The sequence below is a fragment of the Arvicanthis niloticus genome, chromosome 7 (genome assembly GCF_011762505.2).
Source record: "Arvicanthis niloticus isolate mArvNil1 chromosome 7, mArvNil1.pat.X, whole genome shotgun sequence".
Lineage (NCBI taxonomy): Eukaryota > Metazoa > Chordata > Mammalia > Rodentia > Muridae > Arvicanthis > Arvicanthis niloticus.
This window is the reverse complement of record NC_047664.1, coordinates 41,933,482-41,946,120: the sequence shown is the minus strand read 5'-3', so window position 1 is coordinate 41,946,120 and position 12,639 is coordinate 41,933,482. Positions and strand designations below refer to the sequence as shown.

The following is a 12,639-nucleotide window of genomic DNA, read 5'->3' as shown; positions in this document are numbered from 1 at the left end:
GGAGCACTGGGCTGAAAATAGAGACTCAGGCATAGCATTCGCTAGGACTCAGGGCCTGCTATCTAATGTTTGAATGCAGCATAGTATAAATTCAGAAGCACAGGAAGGCTGGTCACTTGGCCGGGCTCTCTAGAAGATTCCAGGAAGGGAGATGGCAGAGCTAAAAAGAAAGCAGCCTCTCTGCAAGTGGCAAGCCCTAGGCAACTTTATGTGTTTTTGACAGTTCCCTAAGGGATACAGAGAAGAGGCAGCATCAGGACCTATTCGCCCGATGGGTTTTCACCAACACTTAAGCACTGAAATTTGTCCTCCTAACATTCCGTTAAGACTTTGACCCCCAGCAAGTCAGAATATTTCTGTTGTAGACGCAGGTTTTTAACAGAGATAAAATGAGTCTGTAGGGGTGGCCCGAATCCAATAGGACTAGTATTCACTTAAAAAGACCTAAGGAGGAAGGCAACCAAATTACCCTACACAGCTGTGATGCCTACGAACTTGATCAATAATCAGAATGCATCATAACCTTAGATCAATGATCAGCAGTGGCAGGCATACCTTGGTGGTAATAAGCAGCTCTCTTATTGGACTTAAGAACTTCTCAGTAAGAGGAAAACCATGTCTGGGACTAAAAACGTAGCCAACAACCCAGAGCTAGTAAAGTCATGGATCTTGGAAAAGAACATTAAAACCACTACTAAATCAGCATAATTCCTAAAAACAATCTACACATGTGTCGTTATACCCACAGATAAGTATAGTCCTCAACCTTCACCTAAGAAGCTTCTCTTCACACAAATAGAGAATATTACTGAACCACAACCAAGCAAAGTCAACAGCTGTGGAGGTCAATCCCAATGGACACGTCCACAAAACACTCCTACAGACAAAGCTCAGGAAACATTGCAAAAGAGGGACTGGAAAAACTGTAAGAGCCAGGATCAGGGAGTTTGTTCTAAGACTGTATCTCCTGGGGATGTTAGAAGAGCTACACTCATAAAGTCTCACTGATATGACTGTCCAAACCTGAGCTGAACAAGGATGACACCAATGGGCATGCCAGAGGGGATAGAGAAAAAGGTTCACAAGGCCTCAACCCTACACAAAGAACGAAGGGCAACTAAGGATAGCTGAGGACAGGGGAGCTAGTCTTCCCCAGAGAAATGCACACCAATTGGTTAGCTGATACCAAATGGCCATCCCTGGAAACACAGATACAAGAAACATTATACAGACTGAGCATGTTCTATTTGGGAATATATATACATACACACATGTAATAATAATTAATGAAGAAAGAGGCCATGGATTTGAAAGAGAGTAACAGGGACTATATGGGAGAGTTTGGAGGGAGCAAAGGAAAGGGGAGAAATGTAATTATATTAATTTCAAAAATAATATAAAATAATTTACATTTTAAAAAGGATGTTAGGACAATGGAGCACATGGGGGTGGAGATAAGCCTGAGAGGTCACGGGGCAAAGATACTGTCTACAATCAAGAGAAGCCTTCTTAGAGAGACCTGCCTTACCTTGATGTGGGACTTGAGCTTGAACAATGTGTTACAGTTTTGGGCTGTGGGACAGCATTACACACACTGGCTACAGCTCCCTCCCGTTACCTATGAGCACCACAAAAGCTCCTGGGCCTACCTAGCAAAGCTGCCCAAAAACAATAACCACAAGAGAGACTCCTAGCTTCCCAAAGGGTCAGGCCGACAGGACCAAGCATGCTATGTTGGCCAGCAATCTGGTCCCTACTGAGACAAGTGCCTAGAATCATCTCCCAGGAGGAAACCTCACAGTGGGCTTGAGAGGAACAACCACAGAAACTAGTAACATGGCCCCTGTGGAAGTGTCAAGACACCATGGGCAGCCTCAGCCAGACCAGACTGGAAGCTCAGCATCTTCCAATATCCTCACTAGGATGACATCACTAGATCCAGATGCCATTTCAAATTTACTTGAAAACCAAACTCAGACTTTTCTACACTGGATAAAGACATCAATAATGGAGAGAAAACTACTGCCTTGGTAATCCTAATGGCAGCCCCAGTGAGCAACCATTGCAGGTAGAACACAGAAGCCTCAGGCTTCTTACCTCAGGCTTCAGAGGTAAGAATGGATAAAGTAAGTATGGGCCAGATGAGCCAGCCCACAGAGCATCTGTAACAACTGGATTCTTCTGAGGAACCCTGATATCACACAAGGGCTGCCCCACAGCTAGAACCTGCAGCATGGAGTGTGGGAGGAATGTCAAGGGGACATCAAAAACATGACTGTGACAGCTATGGTGAGTGCTGTCCATCTCTCTTACACAGTTCCCACCAGAGCTCAGAGTCTCTTCTCCAAACACACGGGATGCCATGGAAACTGGAGGGGGCCAGGGAAGACATGTAGTCTGTTAAGTACAGAAGCATCCCTACTGAGGACTGGACACCTTCTGCAGAGCTGAACTTCCTATTCACATTGTAAGGATCGTCTCACTTAGTGCCCAGTATTCTTGCAAAATGGAAGGACAGTGGTCCAAATGAGCCCCCTCCAAAGGCAGCACAGCCCAGTGAGGCTGCCATGGGCTGTAGACCCTTGTACTGACCTGCACCTGTGTGTCCACAGAACCCCATACCTTGTGGTTCAAGCACCTTGCTAGGGTGCCCAGGAAGCACTCATGGTGGGGTTCATTCTTACCTCCCTGCTGGCTTCTCTAGTTTCCCAGGACTTGGAAGAACTGGAGGCAAGAGCCAGGCCATATTTCTGAGCCCCTCTCTTCACTGTACTTTGCATAGTGGTGTCTTCTATTGCAACCCATAAACCCATCCTCCTCCTCCTCCCATCCTCTTCCTCTTCTTCTTCCTCCTCCTCCTAAAGCACAAATGGTTCTAGGCTGGTCCTACTGGTAGGGCCCCTTCCAACCTGACACTCCTCTCATTGTTCCTGTACCAGATTCTAGGGTGGTCCTATGGTGGCCTTCTCCTCTCCTCCTTTCCTCTTCCAGACCCAAGGGAAGAGTTAGGTGGGAAATCTATGCCACCTCATGTCAAAGGTAGAGAGCAGCAATGGAGCCATCATAGCAATGGGGACAGAGATGATCATGATCCCTCAGATCATGGGTCCCTCAGAATTCATGATAAAACCCAGGCACCACCCACCCCACACCCAACATGGCTGTTAAGGATGTAATAGGTCTGTTCCGTCCAACCCACTTTATGAGTCCATCTTCTAGGTAGACATCGGCGTAGAAGGACTGGTCATCGTTGATGATGCGTCCACCTCTGATGAGGAGCCGGTCACTCTGAAAAGCAAAGCGATGTGTTAGATCAATGGCAAACACAAGACCTATATGTTCTTTTGGGTGTTTGGGCCTTTAAGGATTTATTTATTTTTATTTTATGTTTATGAGCATTGTAATTGCTTGAATAAGAATGGCCCCCATAGGCTCATAGATCTAAGTCCTTGGTCCATAGTAGGTGGAACTGTCTGGGAAGGATTAGGAGGTGTGGCTTTGTTGAAGGAGGTGTGTCACTGGAGGTGGGCTCTGAGGTTTCAAAAGCCCATTCGAAGCCCAGTCTCTCTCTCTCTCTCTCTCTCTCTCTCTCTCTCTCTCTCTCTCTCTCTCTGCCTCCAATTTGCAGAATAGGATTTAGCCTCCCAGTTACTGCTCCAGAGCGTACATGCCTGCCTGCCAATTCAGAGGGTCATGGACTTACCCTCTGAAACTGTAAGCAAGCTCCCAATTAAATGCTTGATTTGAATTCCCACTGACTCGATGAATGCCAATTCCTTTATCCCAACACCTGAACAGATCATATTCAGTCTTACTGACTTGTTCAGAAATGTCTTTGTACTTGTGGAGGAAGCAGAGACAGGAAGCCTTCAGCGCACCTAGTTGCCTGAACCCCTGAGTTGTCTGAACCCCTGCTGCCTACGCTAGCCCCTCCCTTGTGACTTCCACTCATTAGAGAAACTAGGTCATTTGTAAAATAAAAATTTCATAAGCCACTTTTTAAGCAGGATAATAATAGTGTTCAGAGAATTGTAAAAGATAAGAAAAAAGATTTAAAAGCGTGTTCCCCTCACACTTGGCCTGAGGCCACACATTTTGATGTTTTCCTATTGCTCTCTGCTTCCCACAGCTGTGACTCTAGACCATCCATCCTGGCCTCCCCCTGCCTGAGTCACATGTTGGCTGGTTCATTATTTTGGCTCCCAGTCAGGGCCAGACTCTGAAAAGCCAGTGAACACATGGGGCATCTGGGTCTACTCTGCTGGGCTCACAGATGAGAGGACAATGTTTAAAAAGCCATGGGGTTCATGGGGGTCAGAAGGCAAGAGTTAGTCTGGGGTTAGGTAGAGCAAGTTCAGACCCACAGATAAGTTGTGGGAAGCTGGACCACACTAGGTATTGGAAAAGGAGACAGCTAGGAGGTGTGGACAGTGTTATGTACACACTGAAGACTGTGTGAAGCACAGAGACAGAAAAAATAGAGTTTCTACCTTTGTCTTTTCATTTTGCCATTAGTATGTCCCCAGTTACGACATGTTCTTCATGATTCTGATTTTAAATGCCTACAGGATACTCTGCCTTGTGGGTACATAAGTGTATGTTTATTTCGCCAAGGGCATTGTACAGCATTAAGATTGATTTGTTTGTATTTTTGAGGCTATCCATTTTTCCTGTGTGCTCATTACTGTTCCCATGGTTACTCAAATAAGCCTCTTTCCTTGAGGAAGGAGAGCCTGACAGAGAACCAGAAGAATCCAGTCCCCTGAAGTAGGGCCCTGACAGAATCACCTGGGGAAGAGCAGGAGATCGGAGAGGAACCTAGGAAGCTGGCAAAGGAAACAGAGAAAGGAGACAGGCGTGAAATAACAAATACAATTAGTATAGATCCAGTTAAACTGAAACCTACCAGAACCTTGAAAATCTTTGGTAGGACAAGCTGATGATCCCAAGGACCATGGTCTTAATAGTCTCTCTGTTGTAGCAGCTACTGTGAGAGGGAAGGAGATGAACAAGCCCAGCAAAGAATTCCAGCTAAGGAAGCTGAGGCTTGCTGCACAGAACAAAGTGTGGGGTCTTGAAGCTTGCAGTATCATTTAGATCCCACACTGCAGAGACATGTGAGAGAGTATCACATATCACCACCTGCCAGAGAAATCTACACACTACACCCGCTTTCTGTTTCCATGGACCCAATGAGAGCATATATCACATGGACTATCTCCATGTCTGGCTAACGTGTGGCTTGTCCCATTAGATTCTAAGGTGTTGTAGTGACAATACACTGACCAAAAGTCATTGGTCATTAGCAAGAAGGGTTCACTTTAGCTTCCAGATTAGAATCAGTCACTAAAGGAAGTCAGACCAGGAACTCAAGGCAGGAACCATGAAGGAAAGCAACTTACTGGCTTGCTCACTGACTTATGTTATGTCCTCCTAGGTTTCTACACTTCCCACCAGCAACAGGCTGGGCCTTCCCACATCAGTTGTTAATCAGGACAGTGCCCTCACAGGCTTGCCCATGGACCATCTGATATAGGCAGTTCCTCAACCAAGTTTCCCTCTTCTCAGGTGATCCTAGGTTGTATCAACTTGACTGTAAAGACTAACCAGCACAGATACATATATTGAGGATGAAAAAGAAGGAAGAAAAAAAAGAAGGAAGGAAGGAAGGAAAGAAGGAAGGAAGGAAGGAAGGAAGGAAGAGAGAGAGAGAGAGAGAGAGAGAGAGAGAGAGAGAGAGAGAGAGAGAGAGAGAGAGAAAGAAAGAAAGAAAGAAAGAAAGAAAGAAAGAAAGAAAGAAAGAAAGAAAGGCAAATAGATGCATTAAGGATGGATGGATGACATGGAAAATGAATTATTATGTAGATGAATGGATAGATCAACAGAGGATGGATGGGTAGGTGTGTGGATGGATAGAAATACTGAAGGATGGCAGGCAGATGGGTATCCTGGGGTGCCTGAACTGGTCCTTGAAAGATGAGTGAGGACAGAGAAAAGAGATGATATCATTTGTTCAAGGGGAAACAGTATGGAACACCCCCACTCCCCAACTGGAATGTCTCTAAAGTGAGAGATGCAAAGTCAGTAGCTCTCAAGTCCAACCCCGTGTCCTGTGCTCCTAATGAAGGAGGCAGAGAGGATGTTGCAATCCCATGAGACCTCAGAGGACAGTGCAGAGCATCAGACACATGATTGGACCCCGAGTGTGCATCTGGGGCAGCACAGACAAGTAGGAGGTCAGGTTTCTCCAGCACCAGAAGCAGGCAAACGTGAGTCACCCACAGCTGGTACACAGCAGGGAGTAGTGTCTGCCTTGTCACATTTAATAGTGGGTTTCTCAGGCGCAGCCTCAAAGGAGGCATTTAAATGCAGTGCGCAGGGTTAGCCCCAGCTGGCTCTGCATTTCCAGAGTCACAAAGCAGAGCCTGTGTTCAAACTCACCCCTCCATTTAACTCCAGATACCGTATGTGAGAGGGACCACCAGGGGACAGACACCAGGAAATCTATAGGAGAGAATGTGTACAGAAGGCAAGAATTGAGGTGTCTGTCTGTCTTCCTTCCTGAAAACGATTGCTACTCTGCTTTTTAACAGTTCCCCGTCTACTGTCTGTCTGTCTGTTTCTGTCTGTCTCTCTATCTCTCTCTCACTCTGTGTGTGTGTGTGTGTGTGTGTTTATTCATGTGGGGGAACACATGTGCATGTAAATGATGTGTACACATGTATGAAGGTCCAGTGTCATCTTCCAGAATTTAGTCTTGCTCTTTGGAGGCAGCCTCCCATTGGCTTGGACCTTCCCAATTAGGCTAGGCTGGCTGGCCTATGAACCACAGGGATTCTCCTATTTGTCTACCTTGTGCTGTGATTACAGGCATGCCCCCATGTCAGGCTTCTTGTGTGAGTTTCAGGGACCAAATTCAGGTTCTCCATACCAGCACTTACCAACTGCACCATCACCTTTCTCGGGTTTTGTTTTTGTTTTGGGTTTTTTGTTTGCTTTTGTTTCATTTAGTGTTTGGGGCTATGGTTTCCAGGAGCAAAATTTACTCTTCCACTCCAGCCCTCACAAGTGAACCATCTCCCCAGACCTTAACAGGGTTTTCAGAGCCGTTACTGCTAAACTCCAGTTCAGAGACATTCAGAAAGTGCCATCATGGACTGGTTCCCAGGTGTGGCAAATTCAGAAAATCCCACCTGGCACAAATGGAAGGTTTTGGCCTCTCAGGAAGCCCTAACCCTGACAGCGTGCAGTACATAATGAAGACTCTGAAGAACTTTGTATATAGCTTCTTCCATGGACGGTTCACACCTCCCACAAACAGGGTAAGGTAGGAGTAGGGCAATTTAGTGGGATAATATCCACAGAAGATATCCAGGAAAAGTGTTTTGACCATCATGTTCTTTGAAACTGATCCATGGAATGGTGTGTATCAGACAGATTAAACTTGGGAATATGGGTGGCCCTGCTTTGTGCAAGTTACCAAGATTCTCCCAGGTCAGACTCAAGGACGTTCAACTTCCTATCCACATGGGATCCAGCAAACCACACTGCAACACATTTAAAAATATATTCATACTTTAGATTTTATGATACCCCATGAGCATATGAAATTTAGAAATATTATAACTCTGATCCAAGGACTTTGCATTCTAAAACTCCTTTTTCTCATAATAAAAACTCATATGTGGGGCACAGGAGATGGCTCAGTCAATAAAGGTGCCTGTCTTGCAAGCTCAAAAACATGAGTTCAATCTCCAGAACCCACTTCAAGAAAACCAGGTGATGGCACATGACTGTAATCCCAACACCAGGGAGGAGACAGGCAGATGCCTGCAGCTCCCTAAAAAAACAATCTAGTATAATGACCGAATCACACAAGAAATGAGAGACTTTGTTTCAAGAAACCAAAAGGCAGTGGCACTTGGGGAATGACACTTATGAGTGTCCCCTGGCTTTCACACATATACATATGTGCATACACACACAAACACACACACACACACACACACACACACACACACACACACACACACACACACATACACACATCACTGGGATTAGGCCATGGGTGAGAAAATATTTTCCAAGCATGCACAAGGAACTGGGCTCTATCTCCAGTGCAGCAAAACTGAATCAATAAACAAATAATCCCTCATGAACTAGGCACTAGGTAACTTTTATTTTTTTTAAAAAAAAATTACACTTATATAAGCTATATGCAAGTATGTACTTTAAAAATCAATGCATAAGATTCAAACTTTAAAAAAAATGGCAGTGTGGCCACCTACTGCCTCAGGAAATAGACAGAAAATGAAACACCTTGAGAAGACATCAAGAAGATATTCAGCAGCTGAATGGAATATTCTGGGAAGTGCTGGCTCATTCCACAGTGACAACAATAAGCAGAAGGTAGCCATGCCCAGCCTGGTGCACATCCTTATTCCAGCCTTTCGAGAGAGCAACACCAGAGCAGGCAGCCAATTGGGAACAACTGAGGGCAAGAACAGTGCTGAGCTCAGGCCTGGAGGATGTATAGGCTTAGCCACTTCCTGTGGTAAGACCTGTCTTTTGTAGGTAACATTTACAGGTAGAGACCTTTGTCTGGGTCCTTTGTCTCTTATATATGTCTCCCACATACATAAGAGAAATTTGGTCCCAGGCCACCCAGAAATGTCACATGGGTTTCCACTCCCTCGAATAAATGGTTCAGTATTGGCATCCATCATCCCACAGATATATATTATCCTGGGTTATGGATAACACTGGGCCAATGGAAACATCACGGCCACAATAACCAGGCTGGGAACAGATGCAAATACTGTTCACTAGTCTCCTGTGGTGGGCTGAAGCATGAAACATTGAGCCCACGACTGTGAGAGCTGTCTGTAACTTCATAGTGGGGAACACAGAGAGGTCTCCAGGTGTGAGACCCTGGGGTCATGAATGCCCCTCACAAAAATGAGTCTGAGCTCTGTATGATGGTAACGTGGGAGGGAAAACTGAGAGTGGAAGGAAGGTCACTGGTTATCTTAAATCGTCCTGAGAGCTGAAGGTAAGAATAGGGGTTTAAAACATATATCAAGTGCCCCCGAAACTGAGTTCTGGGACACTGTCTTTGTGAAAAGGTCCAAAAAGTATATACAGTAAGAGATGCAGAATCAAGTGTGATGGTATAGCCACAACACCAGCGGCTTATCACTGGGCTACTCACATAGTTTCTAGGGAGTTTTAAGAACAAACAAATGACAAAATGTTAGAGGAAAGACCAAAACACAACTTTCACCTGGAAGTATCTGGAGGAAAAAAAAATGGTCTTTCTGGGATTAAGTGGCCCTGTTGTCCTTCCTGTCATTGCTGCAGTAAGATACACACCTTCTCCGACACCCCTGAACTGCCCCTGTCTGTGTACACACAGCCATGTGCTGCTGAGGTGCCCTCACTTGGCAGCCAGAGAGCCCCGTGCATCAGATCCGTACATCCCCAAGAGCCAGCCTGGGATCGCACAGTATTCAGCAAATATTTGCTGAGCAGGAGGAGAGGCAGGTCTCAGACAGCAAGGGAAGGGGAAGAAGAAAGAAGTTTGAGGAGGTTGGAATGAGGATAGAATGAAACAGAGGATGATCTACAAGGAAAGGAGGGGTGAAAGGTGGGAGAAAGAAGAGAGAGGGGAACATGGGAGAGACTGACAAAGGATGCATGCTCTCTCATGCTTTTAGTCTCTGGAGGCCTCACCCCACTGTGTGGAGAGGAGCATACCCAGAGCACAAGGCTCACAAAGGGTGGGGCTGCTGGATGCCTCTTTTGAAGGGTCTGTCTGAGCCCAGCACTAGGCAGCAATGCCACTTCTACTAGAGAGAGTCTTGTGAGTAGGAGGGTGGCCCAGGCCACAGAAAGGGCTTCTGCTTCAAGCCTAGCATTATCTGCTACCAGAACCACTGGAGAGGGCCAGGCTGGCAGGAGGCCTTTGTCCTCCCCATGGATGTGAAATATTTTGTAGAGCTATACTACAAAAATTAACTCTCAACACTTCAGACATTCTTATCCACACAACAAGAAAGTCGGCCACATTAAGGCTCAGCTGGATATGAGTTTAGATCATATAGCATGTCTATTCCCAAGAGGAATTACATTACAGAATTACAGAATCCTACCTCCCCTGGGGTCCTGCTCTCTTCCCACACAGTGGAAAGGAATCATCACAGGAAGAGAAATAGGTGCTACCCTTACCTAACTAGCACTTACCCAAAAACCACTGGCTGGCCATTTGTGTCTATCTAAAAAACAGCAGAGACTGTGATTAGGCAAGAAAGAGACTGTGATTAGGCAAGCTGTGATTAGGCAAGAAAGACAGTAATTGAGTCATCAGAGAGGGGACTTGGCTGGGTTCTCAAAATATGAGTGAAAATTTACAAAGCTATAAGAGTAGGGAGGGGAACACTTGCATAAACAGAGTGTCCATGGGCACAGCCCTCCCAAAGCAGTGCTCTGGGTCAAGTCAGGGAACAACGTGGTGAGTGCTGTCCATGGTCCTGGAAGGCAGTCCACGTGGTACTGATGCTCCCTCAAACCTGGAGATCCCTCTCTCCCCTCACCTATCCAGCACTGTGGGTCCTTGCTGCTCTTCCCTCTGGACTGGCTGGAAACTTTTCTATTTTTACAATCCCTCAGAACTAAAGTTAAAATGGCTTGTTTCATGATGGATGTCATCAACTTCAAGAACTGCCAAGTCTCCTACCAGCTTTTCAGCATTTGAATTCTCCAAATGGTGGAAAGAGGCCCATGCCCTACCCCTTCTAGTACTCAGTTTGTGCTGAGATTAGCCTCTGATGTCAATGACTGTCACCATTGGTCCTCAGGTTACAGATTCTGGGAAGTTTCCCAGATTCACAAGCAGGAAGGACAGGAAAATGAAGACCAAGGTAACTGAGCAGTCACTCCCAGAAGAGGGTGGAGGCTTCCTTTTTAAAAGGGAGAGCATGGAAGGAAATGAACCTCACAGAAACCAGGGAAGCACCACCTTTGAGAAAATACACCTGTCAGGAAATGAACTGAAGCAAAAATGATTTCTCTTGTGGATGGGGGAAGTTAATGCTGGGATTAGAAAGTTATGAACTCTCCAAACTCTACCAGTGAACAAAGGTCATGTTCAAAACTCAAAAACTTAATAGGGTGTGTAGGTGTTCACTCATTCAATCAAAGAGACAGAGAGAGAGAGAGAGAGAGAGAGAGAGAGAGAGAGAGAGAGAGAGAGAGAGAGAGAAAGGGGGGGCAGGCAGGCAGGCAGGCAGACAGACAGGCAGGCAGAGACAGAGACCAAGACCATAGCACAGCACTAGAACCAGGTCTATGTGGCCTCTAAACCACTCTGGGGTGATCTGGTAAAAATTTCAGCCCAGGTGCTTTTATCAAACTTTTTGTTGTCTAGATGTAACAAATGACATCGCTAAAAATCCCCAGATCTCCAGGTGCCAACTGTCTGCAACATGTCATGATTTTCACTATCAATCCTGTTTCCTAACCCTGACCATGCTTTATAATGGGAACAGAGCAGCCCCAATGGCTGTAGACCAGCCTTGAGAATAGGTTTGACCAGTAAAAGAAGAAACTTTGATGCATGATCTAAGCAGAGCTTTCAGATGCAGGTGGCTCAGGCCAGACCACTATAGTCTAGTGACATGACCCAAGTGGCTTATGACTCAAAATGATACGCTAGGAGGAACAAACCTGATCCAGACAGTATCCCAGAGAAAGTCTAGCTGCGTACTCATGAGCCGTGATGCAGCAAGTAAATACTCACTTCTATGAACTGCAGAGTGTGGGTGTGTTTGCTATGCAACAGTGCAGTACAATGCCATAGTGAACCAACACACATGCTGGCTGCAAGCTGAACAGCCCAACGCCACAGTGAACAAACACACATGGCAGCTGCAAGCTGAACAAACCAAACACTTCACACCGACACTGCAGGGTTGTATTCTCGGTAGCCACAGCCTCGGCCCCTCCATACCTCCCACCAGGCTGCCTGGCAGCAGCAAATGCTACTACGCAGTTGCACACATTTATTTATTCATTCACACAAAATCATCTTTGTGGCAGCCTACCCATCCATAGTCCGGAAAGATCTAGGGAATGGAAAGCGGTGTGGAACTCAGCCTAATTAGCAACCGTTTACCCTTCCTTTGCCTGGATGGGAGCAGGATGGCATTTCCTCTTGAATCAGAAATGTGGGTAAGCCCCAAGGAATAGAGCTTAGGCCTGTTTCCATGGCAACTTGTAACAGCAGGATTTCAGGCCTATCGTTCTGGCCAATGTTCAGGACACACTCTCAAGTGGCAGAATATCTGATTGTAAAATGGTGTATTCTCCAGGGACCCCCAGTAGGCAGGTCCTTCCTGCTGTCTGCAAAGGGCAGCACTAGCTAAATCTACATGGGTCTCATTTCATTTTTAATTCTTAAATTCCCATAGGAAGCAAGCGTAGTTGCTACAAATGAGGAAATTTGGAGAAGTCAAGTAGTTTGCTCAAAAATCACACATCCAAGAGATGGTGTGAGAATTTGAGCCTTGTTCTACTTGGCACCTCTACTGTGACTTCCCACTCCTTTGACTCCTGGGGGTTATCTAGGAGTAAGGGTATCTT

At 45.9% G+C, this 12,639-nt stretch overlaps 1 protein-coding gene across 2 annotated transcripts in view; it reads right to left on the bottom strand.

The window, feature by feature from the left end:
• The window catches only part of Crmp1 (collapsin response mediator protein 1), a 49,233-nt gene that overhangs the window by 22,303 nt on the left and 14,291 nt on the right, over nt 1–12,639 (bottom strand). For both annotated transcript variants that reach the window (XM_034509173.2, XM_034509174.2), the window contains exon 2: nt 3,200–3,288. In XM_034509173.2, the coding sequence (XP_034365064.1) occupies nt 3,200–3,288 (89 nt within the window). The remainder of the gene's footprint in view (nt 1–3,199; nt 3,289–12,639) is intronic.